This window comes from Prionailurus viverrinus, chromosome D1 (assembly GCF_022837055.1).
Source record: "Prionailurus viverrinus isolate Anna chromosome D1, UM_Priviv_1.0, whole genome shotgun sequence".
NCBI lineage: Eukaryota > Metazoa > Chordata > Mammalia > Carnivora > Felidae > Prionailurus > Prionailurus viverrinus.
In genome coordinates this window covers 58,362,366-58,379,964 of record NC_062570.1, presented here as the reverse complement: position 1 = coordinate 58,379,964, position 17,599 = coordinate 58,362,366, and the positions used below count along the sequence as shown (strand labels likewise).

The following is a 17,599-nucleotide window of genomic DNA, read 5'->3' as shown; positions in this document are numbered from 1 at the left end:
ACCATCTCTAATCCTCATACATCTCTGCAAGGGTAGCTATTGTCATCCCTATTTTAATCTTTTATAGTTAATAATATTGGGGTTCAGAGAAGTTAAAAAACTTGTCTAGGGAAACAAAGCTTTTGCTATGGAGCTGAGAGTAAAAGCCCAGCTTTTTCCAATATATAATGATTTATATATATTTATACTTACACACACACACACACATATATAAAATTTTAAACTGTGGTAAAATACACATAACAAAATTAATCATCTTAACCATTTTTAAAAATACTACTTTTTGGGAGTAGCTTTAGGTTGACAGCAAAACTGAAAGGTACAGAGATTTTCCATATACCCCCTACCCCCACATATGCATAAAACCCCCTACTATCAACATCCCCCACCAAAGCAGTACCATTGTTACAGCTGATGAACCTACTGACACTGATTTTATACATATACATAAGTATATATAAAATATAAACATTATATATTATACAAATAAATAATATATATAAAATATATAAACTTAAAATTATATATACATATAATTACACACATACATATATACATATATATACATATATATAATTTCTTTTTAAGTTTATTTATATATTTTGAGATAGAAAGCACAAATGCGCCGGGGAGGGGGGGATGGGCGGCAGAGAGAGAGAGAGAGAGAGAGAGAGAGAGAGAATGAGAGAATGAATCCCAAGCAGACTCTGCACTGTCAGAGCACAGCCTGATGTGGGACTCAAACACACAAACCGTGAAATCATGACCTGAGCCTAAGTAGGACACTTAAAAGACTGAGCCACCCAGGCGTCCCTGACACTCATGTATTTTTTTAAGACAGATTTTACTTCTAAATTGTGGTAAAATATGTATCATAAAATGTGACATTTTGACCGTGTTAAGTGTACAATTCCACGGCAGTGATTGCATCCACAATGATGTACCATTGTCAACACTATTTTATAACCCCAAACAAAAACTCTGTGCCCATTAAGCAATAACTTATTATAATGTATGGATATACCAAAATTTCTTTATCCGTCCATCTACTGTCGGACATGGGTTGTTTCCATCCTTTGCCTACTGTGAGTTCCTATTTTCAATTCCTCAATATATACTTAACAGTGGAATTGCTAAGCCATATGATAATTCTATTTAAACTTTGTGAGGAAATGCTAGACTGTCTTCCCACAGTAGGAGCATCATTTTAAATTTCCAATAGCAATGTATGAAGATTCCAATGTTTCCACATCCTTGTCAGCACTGTTAGTTTCTCTTTTTAAATATATAATACTCAACCTAGAAGGTAGGAAATAGAATCTTTTTGTGGTTTTGATTAACAGTTCTCTAGTGACTAACAATGTTGAGCATCTTTTCATGTGCTTACTGGTCATATGTACATCCTCTCTGAAGAAATGTCTATTCAAGTCCCTTGCCCATTTTTATTTTTTTAATTTTTTTTTTTTTTACATTTATTTATTTTTGAGAGACAGAGCACAAGTGGAAGAGGGGCAGAGAGAGAAGACACAGAATCCGAAGCAGGCTCCAGGCTCTGAGCTGTCAGCACAGAGCCCAACGTGGGGCTCCAATTCACAAACCATGAAATCATGACCTGAGCTGAAGTCCGATGCCCAACCAACTGAGCCACCCAGGTGCCCCTCCCTTGCCCATTTTAAAATTAAGTGTCATTTTATTATTGATTTATAGTTCTTTATATATTTTAGATATCAAGCCCTTATCAGATATGTAATTTTCAAATATTTCCTCCCATTCTGTAGGTTGGGCCTGGTGCTTTAATTGAAAACCAGTTGTCAATAGATATATGCATTTATTCATGAACTCTTAATTCTATTCCACTGGCCTATATGTCTATCTTTATTTTGATTACTGTAGCTTTGCAGTAAATTTTGAAATTGGGGGTGGGGGAGCCTGGGTGGCTCAGTTGGTTAAGCACCAACTTTGGCTCACGTCATGATCTCACAGCTCATGAGCCTGCTTTGGATTCTGTGTCTCCCTCTCTCTCTCTGCCCCTTCCCTGCTTCCTCTCTCTCTCTCTCTCTCTCTAAAATAAAATAACTTAAAAATTTTTTTTGAAATCAGTATTAGTCTTCCAATTATTATTTTCCTTTTTCAAGACTATTTTGGCTTCTGTAAATTAGAATTGACTCTTTCATTTCTACACAAATGGCAGTAGAAATCTGACAGGGATTGCACTGATTCTGTAGACTGCTTTGAGTAGTTAGTATTGACATCTTTTTTTTTTTTTAATTTTTTTTCAACGTTTATTTATTTTTGGGACAGAGAGAGACAGAGCATGAATGGGGGAGGGGCAGAGAGAGAGGGAGACACAGAATCGGAAACAGGCTCCAGGCTCTGAGCCATCAGCCCAGAGCCTGACGCGGGGCTCGAACTCATGGACCGCGAGATCGTGACCTGGCTGAAGTCGGAAGCTTAACCGACTGCGCCACCCAGGCGCCCCTAGACATCTTAATATTAAGTCTTCCAATCCCTTTGCCTGGGAGGTCTCTCCACTTAAGTCATCTTTTAATTTTTTTTTTTTTTTGTGAGCAGTGCTTTGTAGATTTCAATTGTATACCGACTTTTATTAAGAAAGCAAACAAGCATACAAGCAAGCAAGCAAGCTAGCGTTCTCCTTTATCCTAAACTATGTGACTACATATTACAAGTATCTCTCTCTCTCTCTATAATTCCATCTTATGACATTTAATCTGAAAGTGTGTATCCTATTCTGTTATAGGCTGGGAATAATGGGCTTATAAATTCGAATTATTGTGCAAAAGCATCTAATTGACAAACCTGAAAAATATACAGGAATGGTATAGGGCTACATTTAAGAAATCTCATTAGTAGAACTTCATTTAATCAGATAATGTGGTAGAGGCAGCTAATTGTCTAGACAAATATCCCATTTCCCCTTCTTCCTTATTAAAAAAAATCAAACATTTATTTAAATCCATACTTTTCCCATTAAAAAAGACTACATTTTCCAGTCTTCTTTGTGCTTTAAATGGGGTTGACTCAGTTGAGAGGTGCACTGTTGGTATTTTTCCTTTTCTCCTTCTTCCTGCCTGGATATGGATACCACACCCAGAACTCCAGGAACCATTCAGTAACCATGAAGCAACCTTCACAAGGAAGTCATATATGAATGAGATCTGATTAAATTTAGAAGGCATCTTAGTCCCAGATAACCATGAAGCTGCCACACAAGCCCAGGACTACTTTACCTCTAAACTTCTTTTACATGAAAAAAATTCTCATATCACTTACCAATGTTATTTTATGTTTATTATAAACAGCCAAAAATAATTTTAATAGCTACAAAAATATGCATTCTCAGATCTCACAGTCAACACATATAAATGTTTTTAAAATTAGTACAAAGTAAGACTTTATGATAAAATGTATAATAATCCCCTCCTTCCACTGCACTGTCCTAGTTTTGGGACATCATTCATACGCTGAACTCATAAAGGTCAAAATTAACCTGAAAAGCATAGCCTGTTCCTGCCTGCTCTTCTTTTCAGTTAATTTTATTCCAAGCAGAGCTACAATGGCAAAGAAGTCGATCAGCCACAGGAATTAAGCCAACAGCAGGAAAAATAGAAAGAATGGCTAGGAAACTAAACATTATCAGCTATTCTAGGATCTTAAATGTTACTGATGTGGAACTAATTCAAACTTTCATAAAAGAGGGATGAGACATCAGTGCTGCCTCTTGCTCATCTTCTTTATAGAAATGCAGAAGGCAATAATTGTAGAAGAAACCAAAGGTTAGAGAAAATTCTCCCACATATCTTAATTTATAGCTTCGCATTATTTTAAGTGTTAATTCACTGGGTAAGGAAAGTCTACTTTGTAAAAGACAAAAAATTAAACTGAGTACTTTTACTGTGGGAGCAAACAATTCAAGATTGAATAATGACTTACCTAATACATCAGCATCAAGATAATAATGATAACTGTAGTTTGGATATTTATACTTGGATGCTCTCCACTCAGAACAGTGTTTATCTGCCCCAATAGCAATTTTATAAAATACTGCAGATGTAAACTACTATTTTGTCTGACTTCCTTCCTACATAACTGTTTATCACCTTTTCTGATGCCACACACAGTCAAGACCCCTCAACATCATGATTTCAAGGAACATGAGTTTTCCTACACAAAAGTAATTAAGTAAGGAAAACAAGTTTTCCTCTGTACCAAGCAATGATAATCAGCTTCCTTTGTGGTCCAAACATACAAAGTTCTGTTGCCTAGCTGCTGCTTTCCCTAGCAGGAGAAAATAAATCAAGAATAAGTGTTGAGAAAGGCAAAGACTAGAATAAAGAAAGAAAAGAGTGGACAAGTTAAAGAAGAGTCTATCTAACACTGACTAACAGAGATAAGTAAAAACAATGAAGAAAGGCAAAGGATCCCAGAAGCAAGACGCTGATATGGGTTCCATTTTAGAAAGGTAACCATCCCATTACTACACATGTTTATATATATTTATGTATGTGTATATTTATGTATGTATGTATACTTTTCTCTTAGATATCTTTGTGCCACATTACTTAGAAACTATGTAGAATCTATTTCAGAAATGAGTCGCTATAATAGGCATAAAATTTTACTTATGCAAGGTGAACAAGTTCTAGAGATCATTGTGGATATATTTAAAACTGTATTGTATACTTAAAAATCTGATTAGGAGGTAGATTTTATATTAAGTGTTCTTAGCACAGTTTGAAAAAAAAGGAACTGTTCTCCCCCTACCTCCCATAAAATGACAATACTTCTGATAGGAGAAAAAAGAGTCCTTAAAAATTAAAGAAAATTTAAAAATAAGAAATCAAACACTGGATGAGAAAAGTAGTCCCATTAGTGGGGCGGGGGGGGGGGGTGGGAGTTGGGTGCAGATTTTATTTCCATATAACAAAGTATAATTTTGTGTAGAATAATTTAAAGCTTTAACTTAAAGAGGTTAAGGATGTATTTGATCACCACCATCTTCCTAGAAAAATTCACTTAAGCTGTTTTAAACATTTCAGTATTTTAAACAACCCTGAATTTATGGGTTTTTTTTTTTTCCAATTAAGACAAATACTTTATTCAAATCCATCAGAGAAATGGACAGCGTGGGTTGTAACAAAGCATTATGTTTTAAAGCACAGATCAGTAATTGTATATAAAGAGTATACACTGCTACATACAAATTAAAGTGATCAGAGCACAACTTTAAAGCAGCACCTTTGTGATATTTTTAACTTTATTACTCCTCTCCTCCTTCATTTCTCCTTCAACTGAATCCACACCAACCTCTTCATATCCTTCTCAAGGGCAGCCATGTCCTCAGAGCCTTCAGAAAACTCTTCTTCATCCATGCCCTCACCCACATACCAGTGAACAAAGGCATGCTTAGCATACATCAGGACATCAGGTCCGGGTGAGCCCAGGCCTCAGCAATGGCTGTGGTGTTGCTCAGCATGGCTGTACTTTGGCCAGGTCTCCACCAGATAACACAATGGGAGGCTGATAATTAATGCCAACTTTGAAGCCAGTGGGGCCCCAGTCCATAAACTGAATGGTACCCTTGGTCTTGATGGTGGAAATGGCAGCACTGACATCTTTGGGAACCATGTTGCCACAGTACAACATGCAGCAAGCCATGTATTTTTTTTTTCTTTTTAATGTTTTTTTTTTTAAATTTTTTATGTTTATTTATTTCTGAGACAGAGACAGAGCATGAGCAGGGGAGGGACAGAGAGAGACGGAGACACAGAATCCAAAGCGGGCTCCAGGCTCTGAGCTGTCAGCACAGAGCCCTATGCGGGGCTCGAACTCACAAACTGTGAGATCACAACCTGAGCTGAAATAGGTCGCTCAACCGACTGAGCCACCCAGGCGCCCCTTTAATGTTTATTTTTGAGAGAGAGGACGAGTGGGGGAGGGCAGAGAGGGAGACAAAGAATCTAAAGTGGCCTCCAGGCTCTGAGCTGTCTGCACAGTGACTGGCGCGGGGCTCAAACCCCCAAACCGTGAGATCATGGCCTGAGCTGAAGTTGGACACTTAACAAACTGAGCCACCCAGGTGCACAGCAAGCCATGTATTTACCATGGTGAGAATCATATTTCACCATCTGGTTGGCTGACTCAAAGCATGCATTAATGATCTCTGCTACAGAAAGCTGTTCATGGTAGCCTTTCTCAGCAGAGATAACAGGAACATATGTGGCCAGAGAGAAGCGGATGTGGGGATAAGGCACCAGGATAGTCTGGAATTCTGTCAGATCAATATTCAGGGCTCCATCGAATCTGAGGGAAGCAGTGATGGAGAACACAATTTGACCTAACAACCTATTTAGTTTAGTGTTGGCTGGGCATTCAATATTGAGGTTTCCACGACAGATAGCATAGATGGCCTCATTGTCTACCATGAAGGTGAATTTATGTTGATTGTCACTTTGTAACAGCCTTTGGAATAAGAAACCCTCTAAATTCAAAGTAATCTCAGAAGTTAGTCTGAGCAATATAATCTTTCTCAAATAAACGAATGAATCTAAAACAGAAATAAACAAAAAAAGAAAAATCTGTGGGTTTATAACTGGATAAAGAAAATAAGTGGTGAATAAGAAGAGCAACTTTAAGAGAATCAATTCCAGACGCTCTACTTAAAAAGAACAGGGTTTTTTGTTTTTTTTTCACTTTGACATACTGCCCAAATTTTGGTCAATTAAGGACTCTTTTGGCCAGTTTCCTTCTTTTTAAATGAAATGAAGTCAGTGTAAAGGAATCATACAGAGAACATGAATTATTAACTAAAGTTTATCATTTTTGTAAAATAAAACTTCACTTAAACTAAGTTTGATACATACATTACACATGGCTCCTATAAGCCCAATAATAAATTTCTAGCAATGAGACCAGCTCTTTAATTAGTTATTTCAGAAGTCTTTCTGATGTGTGTGTGACGGGGTGTATATAGGGAATCTTCAAATGATTCACTGAAGAACTCTTCACCTGATAACTAAGTTGGCAGCTAACTACAGAAGGTCAATTCTTCATATTCAAAGATAATACTTAATATATTGTCAAGCTGATTTCATTAACTAAGGACCTAAGGTACTACATTGTCCAAATTTTCCTGTTAGAGCTAAACTAAAAGAATATCTAGGACTGTACCTAATTGTTATAAAAACCTGTAACTCACATTGTTAATAAACGTCTCCTGTTAATGCCAAAGTACAATATTTTAGCTTCATTAGCAACAACTTTTCCACAAAGAATCAAAATCCTTCCCTATCTGTCAAATTCTATCAATATCACTAAATTTATGTCAACATCACTACCCTTATATATGTCTGACTGAACAGCAGCATGAAGAAACAGCAATGGTACTTTAATATATGCCTGAAAGATCTACTTAATTTCACTGAGACCATGAGTGTAACAAAATCTTTTAGAAACACCCAGAGAACTCTAAATAGGCTCTAGCTAGTGAGTCTTTAGCCCAAGACTCTGACCCTAGTTCAGATTTTTTAGCCTATGGTATTTGGGTCTACTCCCAAACAGTTAAGCTTACACTTTTCAGGAATTTTCCACATATGGCTCAATGACATCAATATTTTTGTTAGTCTCTAAGACTTGTATTTGTAGTTTTTCTGATGAGAAGAGACAGAGCATTGCTCAGAATCAAGATACTGTACAAAAGACAAGGTCATCTAGGTAAGGCCTATAAGCCATAGAGTTGTAGGGACCTAGAAAATTGGGGATATATGATATAAAGGAGTCCAAAAGAAACTGAAGCACTCTTGTTGACTGAGCTATTTTTCATTTTTAAACTCGCTTTTCTCATGTCTTATGAAGTAGCTAAACCATTTCTGAGATATTCAAAAGAATAATAAAATATATACAGTACATATTAACTGGTTTTTTATTTAAGAGACTTTTCTAAAATGTCAGATTTATGGATGAGTCATTTCTGTTCTATGATATTTATGGTTGTTAATAAAATGCTTAATTAAAAACAAATTCCTTCTTAGGATGATGGAAATGTTCTTAATCTTGACTGTGGTGGTAGCTTCATAGGTATACACATCTATCAAAACATGTCAAAATGTAAAGAGTTAATTCTTTACTACTATGAGATTTTAACAGTTCTGTATGTTTGGGATAACAGTTCTTTATCATGTGTCCTTTGCTTGTTTTAGGTTTAGTTTACTTTTCTAATTTCTTAAAGTAGAAGGTTAAATTACTGATTTAATGTATTTCTTCTTTTCCTTACAGCACTGCTTTAGCTGTTATCATATAAATTTTGGTATGTTGTGGTTTCGGGTTTTTTTTTCCATTTGTCTCAAAGTATTTTCTAATTTCTTTTGTGATTTTTTTTCTTTGACTCACTGGTTATTTGGGAATTTGCTATTTAATTTCCACATTTGTGGATTTCCAAAATCTCCTTCTGTTAATGATTTCTAATTACATTACTCATTTATTCTTGACTTTAAGTGTAGATCAAAAGGTCAGATAATCCTAGGCTTGAACCACATAACAGAGTATCTACAATCACTCCTACCTCTATCCCAAAAGGTGATTACCTTTTGGAAAGGACTTTGGAAGAGGAGATAAAGAAATCAAGTGAAAAGACTGAGGACAATGAGCAAAATCAGTTATACTCTGTATTTATAAAGCATTTTACAGATTACAGAAAGTACTTTTATGTAAATGTGAACTTTTAAGAAGTCCTTAAATATTACTTCTAACACAAAATAGAGACAATCAGTAAATTGGCAAAAATAAAGTACCTGGTAGGTGTTGTCAAAACTGTCATACATGAATCTGGTGATCAAGGATGTCTTTCCAACTGAAATGAAAAGGAAAAAGATTCACTTAGTTAACATATTACACTGGGTTCTCAAGCCATTCTTCTACAGAGGACTGCAATTACAGTCAGTGGGAAATATCTGTAATGGTTCTACTAATAATAATTTTAAGATATATAGCCCCTAGTTTGTTGAAACACCTTTCTCTAATAACAGATAACAATCTCTCAAATTAAGAGCACAGGTAAAGAGTATATAGTTAAGAATTGAGGAAAATGAAAAGATGGAGGAAAACAATCAATTATGTTGCCATTTCTAATTCACAAAAGGGAAAGCAGATATTCACTTGGGCCCTAACAAACAGAACTAAGATTAGACTCTGAAGAAATTATAATTCACTTATTGGACAGTAACCTGGAAAAATTGAGGTTCACATTCACTTCATTTAATGAATCAAACTCCTGGGAATATAAAGACTAAAGATGGAGAATCCTAGGAGGAATAGGAGGGCCACAAGAACTACAATGTTTTAAGAGTAACAAAGAAGTGACAAGGAAAACTGTATTGAAACTCATCTCAGGATCACATCTCTCCACTTCTCTGGCAAGGCAATCCCAAAGATTCATAATACTACTCTGTACTGGTATCTTCAGGTTAATCCACAGGAAAGTGTCACTAAATAAAAAACAGAGGAATACTGGCAATTTCCTTACCAATGGGCATACTCTCCAAGGGCAAGAGCCATATCGAATTTTCCTATTTTTCCAGTAGCTTGACACAGATCCAACAAATACTAAATTAATATAAGTAAGTGTATTAATTATGTCAATTAAAGAGCTGTGTAAATAAGTATCTCAAATGCTCCCCCAAATGTAAAAGAGGTGTGATCCTGGCCTCTATATTATATTCTCTAATCATATATCATATGAAAACCTGAGGGGAAAAAATGGGCCAAAGAAGGAAGAATCCCACTAAATCATGTACCCCAAATGTCTTATTTCAGAAAGCCTAAAACAGCATGTTGAAGAGAAAAGCTATAGCTAGTCCCCAGACCCTAGTCAAAAGCAAATTGATGTTTGAGAAGAAGTCTCTTTATAAAACAACAGTGGAACTATGTACTTCTTCATTAGTAAATAGTACATATAGTTTTCATTTTTTATTTTTTTTTTTTAAATTTTTTTTTTCAACGTTTATTTATTTTTGGGACAGAGAGAGACAGAGCATGAACGGGGGAGGGGCAGAGAGAGAGGGAGACACAGAATCGGAAACAGGCTCCAGGCTCTGAGCCATCAGCCCAGAGCCCGACGCGGGGCTCAAACTCACAGACGGCGTGACCTGGCTGAAGTCAGACGCTTAACGGACTGCGCCACCCAGGCGCCCCAATTTTTTTATTTAATTTTTTTTTTCAACATTTATTTATTTTTGGGACAGAGAGAGACAGAGCATGAATGGGGGAGGGGCAGAGAGAGAGGGAGACACAGAATCGGAAACAGGCTCCAGGCTCTGAGCCATCAGCCCTGAGCCTGACGCGGGGCTCGAACTCACGGACCGCGAGATCGTGACCTGGCTGAAGTCGGACGCTTAACCGACTGCGCCACCCAGGCGCCCCTAGTTTTCATTTTTTTAAAAAAAACACCCACCACCTCTTTCACATAAAAGAGTAAAATGTATACTTGTAAAGCAGGCAGCACAGAAAATAACAAGAACAAAGTGAAAATTATGTATATCATACCACCCATATATAACTAATGTTAGTATATGTTTTTCTGAAATATTTTTTATATTTAAAAATACATACTTAAAGGTAAAATGCCAGAACCATTCAAAGGAAAACCAGAAACAATATACGCAGTACTATTTTGAACACTGATTGGACTCTATAAAGTAAATGTAGGGCACCTGGGTGGCTCAGTTGGTTGAGTGCCCGACTCTTGATTTCAGCTTAGGTCATCATCTCATGGTTCATGAGATCAAGCCCCGTATTGGGCTCCAAACAGAACCTGCTGGGGATTCTCCCTCTCCCTCTCTTTCTGCCCCTCTCTACCCCCTCAAAATAAGTAAGTAAACTTAAAAAAAAACAAAAAAAAGGTAACATGGCCATAATGGCAGAAGAAATTATGTTGCACTACCTACCCAGCCTCCAGGTTTTAAAGAACCTGAACACAGACCATAAGAAAATACAAAATGAAAGATACTATATCCTTGAATGAAAAATAGCAAAGTGAGGTTTTCCAGTCTGTAATTTTTTGCGTGAAACACGACCATACTTAGGTTTCTGGCAGCCCACAACCTAACTGACTTGAGTTGGAGGACAAAGTTCAGGGCACAGAACAATTAGAAAGATTACGGAGAAGAAGCTACAAAGAAAGTGAATTGGAAAATCTGCATTTAAAACATAAAACATCTCCAAATCCTTAGCTGATTTCCTAAACTACCTATGAGGATTGATGGGAAGACTTCAGGATTCCCAGTGAAAAGTAGCAGCTGGGTTTTGAAACAATTGAGCTACTACAGGACACGGGGAGTTTAGAGTTTGAATCAAGCCAAGGTAACTGCCTTCTCAGCCACAAAAAACTCTTTGGAGGAACAACAAAATCCAGAGTCTCTGTATACTTTCTCCATCATGTCTACTATATAATAAAAAAAAATAGTAAATGCAAAGAAATAAAAACACATAATTCATACTCAAAAAAAGAAAGAAAGAAAACAGGCTCCAATCCAAGATGACTCAGATGTTATAGTTAGAAAACAAGGATTTAATGCTGTGACTATAGATATATTCTCTGTGCCCCCCATGTATAATATACACACACACACACACACACACACACACACACACACACACATATATATTGAATGACCTGAGCCGAATATATATTTGAACATGTACACACACACACACACACACACACACACACACACACACACACACACACACAGAAAGGGACAGAGAGAGAATCTTAAGCAGGCTCCATGCTCATCACTGAACCCAACTTCCTATGACCCTGGGATCATGCCCGGAGCCAAAATTAAGAGACAGATGCTCAACTGAATGAGCCACCCAGGTGCCCCTAAACTCTTTTTTTTTTTTTTTTTAAGTGACTCTTGATTTTGGCTCAGGTCTGATCTCATGGTTCATGGGTTTGAGCCCTGTATCAGGCTCTGTGCTCACAGTGCAGAGCCTGCTTAGGATTCTCTGTCTCCCTCTCTCTCTGCTCTTCACCCCCGGCTCAAAAAAAAAATAGACTTTTTTTTTTTTTTAAGTGACAAAGAAGACTTTCCAACTCATGATATGAGATGAGCATAACCCTAACAAAGACATTACAATAAAGTGAAAATTATGGATCAATTATCTCTCATCAACACAGACTCAAAATTCCTTAACAAAGTATTAGCAAATCAAATCCCTGTAAATATAAAAATATCTTCATAAGTAGGTGGGGATTATCCCAGGAATAAAAGGTTAGATCATACAAAATAAATAAAATAATGTAATCCAGAATATTAACAGAATAAAAGAAATCCGTAAGTTTATCTCAATATATATAAACATAGTATATGACAAAATTCAACAGATTCATGATGAAAACTCTAAGGAAACTAGTAAACCCGAAATGGAAGGAAAATGTAGCAATCAGATAAACAGTATGTACAATGAAATCTATAGTCACCATTGTAATGGTAAACTAAATGGTTTCCTCCAAAGAAGGGGGGGGGGGAAGCAAGGATGTCCAACCCACCACTTCTTTTTTACTTTTTACTTTTGTTTTTAGAGGGAGAGAGTGTGTGTGTAAGTGAGTGGGGGTGAGGGGCAGAGATACAGGAAGAGAGACTCTTAGGCTCTCAGTGCAGAACCCAACTCAGGGCTCAATTCCATGACCCTGGGATCATGACCTGAGCCAAAATCTAGAGTTGGACGCTCACCTGACTGACCCACCCTGATGCCCTCAATCCACCACTTCTATTCAGTATGGTATTGGTGGTCTTGGCCAGTGCAATACTGATAAGAAAAATAAATAAAAGGCACACAAAACACTGTTCTCTTTTACTGATGACACAACTTCTCATGTAGAAGAATCCTAAGAAACAAATTTTTAAAATCTACTAGGACTATAAACAAACAAACAAAAATCTACTAGAACTAGTATATTTGGCAAGGTCTCAGTACAGAAGGTCGATATACAAAAATCAACTGCGTTTCTAAATACCAGAAGCAAACAAAACCAAAAATGTTAAATTCCACATATGGTGAATAAACTTAGCAAGATGTGTAAGAACTCTACATTGAAACCAAAACACTCTATATTTAAGAATATTAAGAAAATCTAAATAAATATAAAAATATACCATATACTAAATTAAGGGGAATCAATATTAAGATATCAATTTTCTCCAATTTACACGTTAAACATAATCTCAATCATAATCCCAACAGCCTTTAAAAAATGGAAAATGAGAAGCTGATTCTAAAGTTTACAGGAAAATGCAAAGGATCTAAAATAGTTAAAACAATCTTGAAAACAGTGAGCAACTAGGCTGTTGAATAACCACCTCTATCTCTGTGAGACCAAAATTTTTTTCTCCTACCCAATGCCCCTAACAAAAGGACCTGAAAGCCAACAATTTTAATTTTCTTCCACGTTAGCATCTCAAGGATATTATAAGAAAATTAACAATTTATTTTAAATCTTAAACAACTTTCCAATATGAAATTAACATTTTATTCCCAAGCAAACATCTCCACTATAATGACACTGTTGTATCACAAGGAATTTTAGAGAACAAATGTTTTCATCCTAATCCTTAACCTTTCCAAAATTTGGTAGAGATCTAATTTTTTTCTGCCAACTCTTGTTAAAGAAAAGATTTAATTTTGCTAGCAACAGAGAAAAGTAGCACTGGGATGAAACTAATGAAACACAGTTAATGCAAAAAGGTGAAATTTTCTAAGTGATACGTTAGGAAAGAAGATTTCAGAGAAATCTCAAGGTGGCTCTATTTCCTTCCTAACAACCCTTACAAAAATACTCTTCATTGATGAAAGCCACACCTTCAATTAATCCTAATTCTGCAAATTTGTCTCTAAAACTGTCATTAGATCTAAGGTCTAAGTAAGTTTATTTTATAGACATAATTTAAAATGAATTTAGGAACATGTGGGTAAAATGTCTTTTTTTTTTTTAAGGGGGATTTAAAAACTTAAATGAAGGGTCTCTATGGAGCAAGCAAAAATAAAACAGTGCTCTCAATATATACTAAAAAAAGAGGCATTTATACTTAGTCCAGGGCTCTTTTTTCATTATGTTATTTATACTGTGCCAGACACTGCACAATGTTTCAGGACCATTTTTTCAATCTCAAAGCCATTTAAACAGCCACTGCAGCCTTAAGAAGGCTATTCCACTTTTTAGAATGTTCTTTCTTATAAAAAGAGCAAATCAATTCCAAAAATCAGTAACCCCAGTCTACTCATAACAAAAAGATCAAATTCCAGCAGAGGAGCATCTCACAAAATACTTGACCAGTACTCCTCCAACTGTCAAGTTGATTAAAATAAAAAATCTGGGGCATCTGGGTGGCTCAGTCGGTTAAGCGGCCGACTTCAGCTCAGGTCATGATTTCGCGGTCCGTGAGTTCGAGCCCCGCGTCGGGCTCTGTGCTGACAGCTCAGAGCCTGGAGCCTGTTTCAGATTCTTTGTCTCCCTCTCTCTGACCCTCCCCCATTCATGCTCTCTCTCTGCCTCAAAAATAAATAAACGTTAAAAAATAATAATAATAAATAAAATAAAATAAAATAAAATAAAATAAAATAAAATAAAATAAAATAAAATAAAATAAAATAAAATAAAATATCTGATGGGTGCTGGGGTGGCTCTGTCGGTTAAGTTTCCAACTCCAGCTCAGGTCATGATCTCACAGTTTGTGAGTTGGAGCCCCCCCATCGGGTTCTCTACTGCTAGCGTAGAGCTTGCTTTGGATCCTCTTTCTCTCTGCCCTTCCCCTGCTCACGCTCTCTCTCTCTTAAAAATCAACATTAAAAAAAAAAAAGTCTGAGAAACTGTTACAGCCAAGAGGAGCCTAAAGAGACAGGAAAACTAATGTAATAGGATATCTGACAGAATCCTGGAACAGATAAAGGACACTGGGGAAAAAAGTAAGAAAACCTAAATAAATTATGGATTTTACATAATAATAATGTATAATATTGGTTCATTAATTATGAAAAATGTACCATATTAACGAAAGATGTCAATAATAGGAGAAACTGGGTACAGGTTTATGGGAACTATAGTTATCTTCTCAGTTTTTCTGTAAATCTAAAACTATTCTAAAAATTATAGCTTATTTTAAAATTGTTTAATTCATTATTCATTTATCCTTAAAACAAAATAAAGCAAACAAGAAAGGTAGATCAGTGGTTTCTTAGGGCTAGTAGGTAAAGTATAGAATCTTTCAGGCATGATGGAGATGTTCTTTATTTTGTGATTATTGCACTGTCAAGCCTCAAAGAATTGTAGTTTTTGTTTTAAGAGCGTGAGAGTATGAGTGGGGGAGGGGCAGAGGAAGAAGGAAGGAGAATCTTTTTTTTTAAGTTTATTTATTTATTTTGAGAGAGAGAGTGAGTGAACACATGCAAGGTTGAGGGACAGGTGAGGAGGAGAGAGGGGGAGAAGGAGAGAGAGGGAGAGAAAAGGAGAGAGAGGGAGAGAAAAGGAGAGAGAGGGAGAGAAAAGGAGAGAGAGGGAGAGAAAAGGAGAGAGAGGGAGAGAAAGGGAAGGGGGGGGGAGAGAGAGAGAGAAAGAGAGAGAGAGAGAGAGAGAGAGAGAGAATGAATGAATCCTAAGCAGGCTCCATATCCAGAGAGCCCAATGCGGGACTCAATCTCACGAAACAGGACATCATGACCTGAGCCAAAACCAAGAGTCAGACACTTAACTGACTGAGACACTCAGTTGCCCCTTTTTTTGTTCAAATATTTACTGAGAGAGAGAGAGAGAGAGAGAGAAAACACATGAGCCAGCGGGGGAGGGGCAAAGAGACGGAGAGAGAAAATCCCAAGCAGGATCGGCAAAGCCTGACGTGGGGCTCAATCTCAACCCCACTAGATCAAGACCTGAGCCAAAATCTAGAGTAGGGCACTTAACCAACTGAGCCACCTAGGTGCCCCTGAAGTGCAGTTTATTGTTTATAAACTAGACAACAGCCTTCCTCAGTAAAACTAGTAAGGAAAAATAATTTGTCACAAAACAGCTTCAATAAAACAAACTGCAAAAGTTTCATTTAAGTGAAGTTTCAAGCAATTGGTAGATTTCTCAAAGATTCAATATTCTAAGACAGTGGGCTCCTAAGTATTCTGACTATAAAAGCACATTAACATATACATTTAAAACCCCAATCCAGTATACAATTACATTACTGAAGTAAAAGTTTTATGAAACTGCTATGGACTATGCATTCTGATATTTTCTCTCCATTGTTTTGTAGGCTAATTGCCAGAACTATTGATAGGATGATTAGATTTCTGGGGCTGGCTTTAAAATATTCCTATGTTGGGGTGCCTGGGTGGCGCAGTCGGTTAAGCGTCTGACTTCAGCCGGGTCACGATCTCGCGGTCTGTGAGTTCGAGCCCCGCGTCAGGCTCTAGGCTGATGGCTCAGAGCCTGGAGCCTGTTTCCGATTCTGTGTCTCCCTCTCTCTCTGCCCCTCCCCTGTTCATGCTCTGTCTCTCTCTGTCCCAAAAATAAATAAACGTTGAAAAAAAAATTTTTTTTTTTAAATAAAATATTCCTATGTAGGGGCTCCTGGGTGGCTCAGTCAGTTGAGCGTCCAGCTTCGGCTCAGGTCATGATCTCACGGTTTGTGAGTTTGAGCCCCACATCAGGCTCTGTGCGGACAGCTCAGAGCCTGAAGCCTGCTTTGGATTCTGTGTCTCCCTCTCTCTCTGCTCCTTCCCCTTGTGCTCTCTCTCTGTCTCTCTCAAAAATAAACATTAAAGGGGCGCCTGGGTGGCGCAGTCGGTTAAGCGTCCGACTTCAGCCAGGTCACGATCTCGCGGTCCGTGAGTTCGAGCCCCGCGTCGGGCTCTGGGCTGATGGCTCAGAGCCTGGAGCCTGTTTCCGATTCTGTGTCTCCCTCTCTCTCTGCCCCTCCCCCGTTCATGCTCTGTCTCTCTCTGTCCCAAAAATAAATAAACGTTAAAAAAAATTTTTTTAAAACAAAAATAAAAAAAATAAACATTAAAAAAGATTTTAAAATATTCCTATGGACATCAGTCTTCTGCCCAAACTCAAAAGAAATGAGGTCGGTATTTTTATCAAGTATGATGTTATTTGTAGGTTATTTTGGGGGAAGGGGGTTCCTGGTAAATATCCTTTATCAGATTTAGGATGTTCACTTCTGTTCTTAATTAAAAGCGTACTGAGGGGCGCCTTGGTGGCTCAGTTGGTTGAGTGTCTGACTTCGGCTCAGGTCATGATCTCACAGTTTAAGCCCCACATCAGGCTTTGTGCTGACAGCTCAGAGCCTGGAGCCTGCTTCAGATTCTGTGTCTCCCTCTCTCTCTCTGCCCCTTCCCCACTAGTGCTCTGTCTCTCTCTCAAAAATAAACATTAAAAAAATTTTTAAGTGTAACTAATTACAAATAGGTTTTTAATTTTGTGATATGCTTTTTCTACATCTACTGAAATGACTATATGGTTTTACTCCTTTAAGTTAATGGAATGAATTAGAATGGCCGACTTTCAAATATGCAATCAATCGTGCCTATATAACTC

At 37.1% G+C, this 17,599-nt stretch overlaps 1 protein-coding gene across 2 annotated transcripts in view; it reads right to left on the bottom strand.

Annotated features, from left to right (window-relative positions):
• The window catches only part of RAB6A (RAB6A, member RAS oncogene family), an 86,220-nt gene that overhangs the window by 32,727 nt on the left and 35,894 nt on the right, over nt 1–17,599 (bottom strand). For both annotated transcript variants that reach the window (XM_047878228.1, XM_047878227.1), the window contains exon 2: nt 8,808–8,866. In XM_047878228.1, the coding sequence (XP_047734184.1) occupies nt 8,808–8,866 (59 nt within the window). The remainder of the gene's footprint in view (nt 1–8,807; nt 8,867–17,599) is intronic.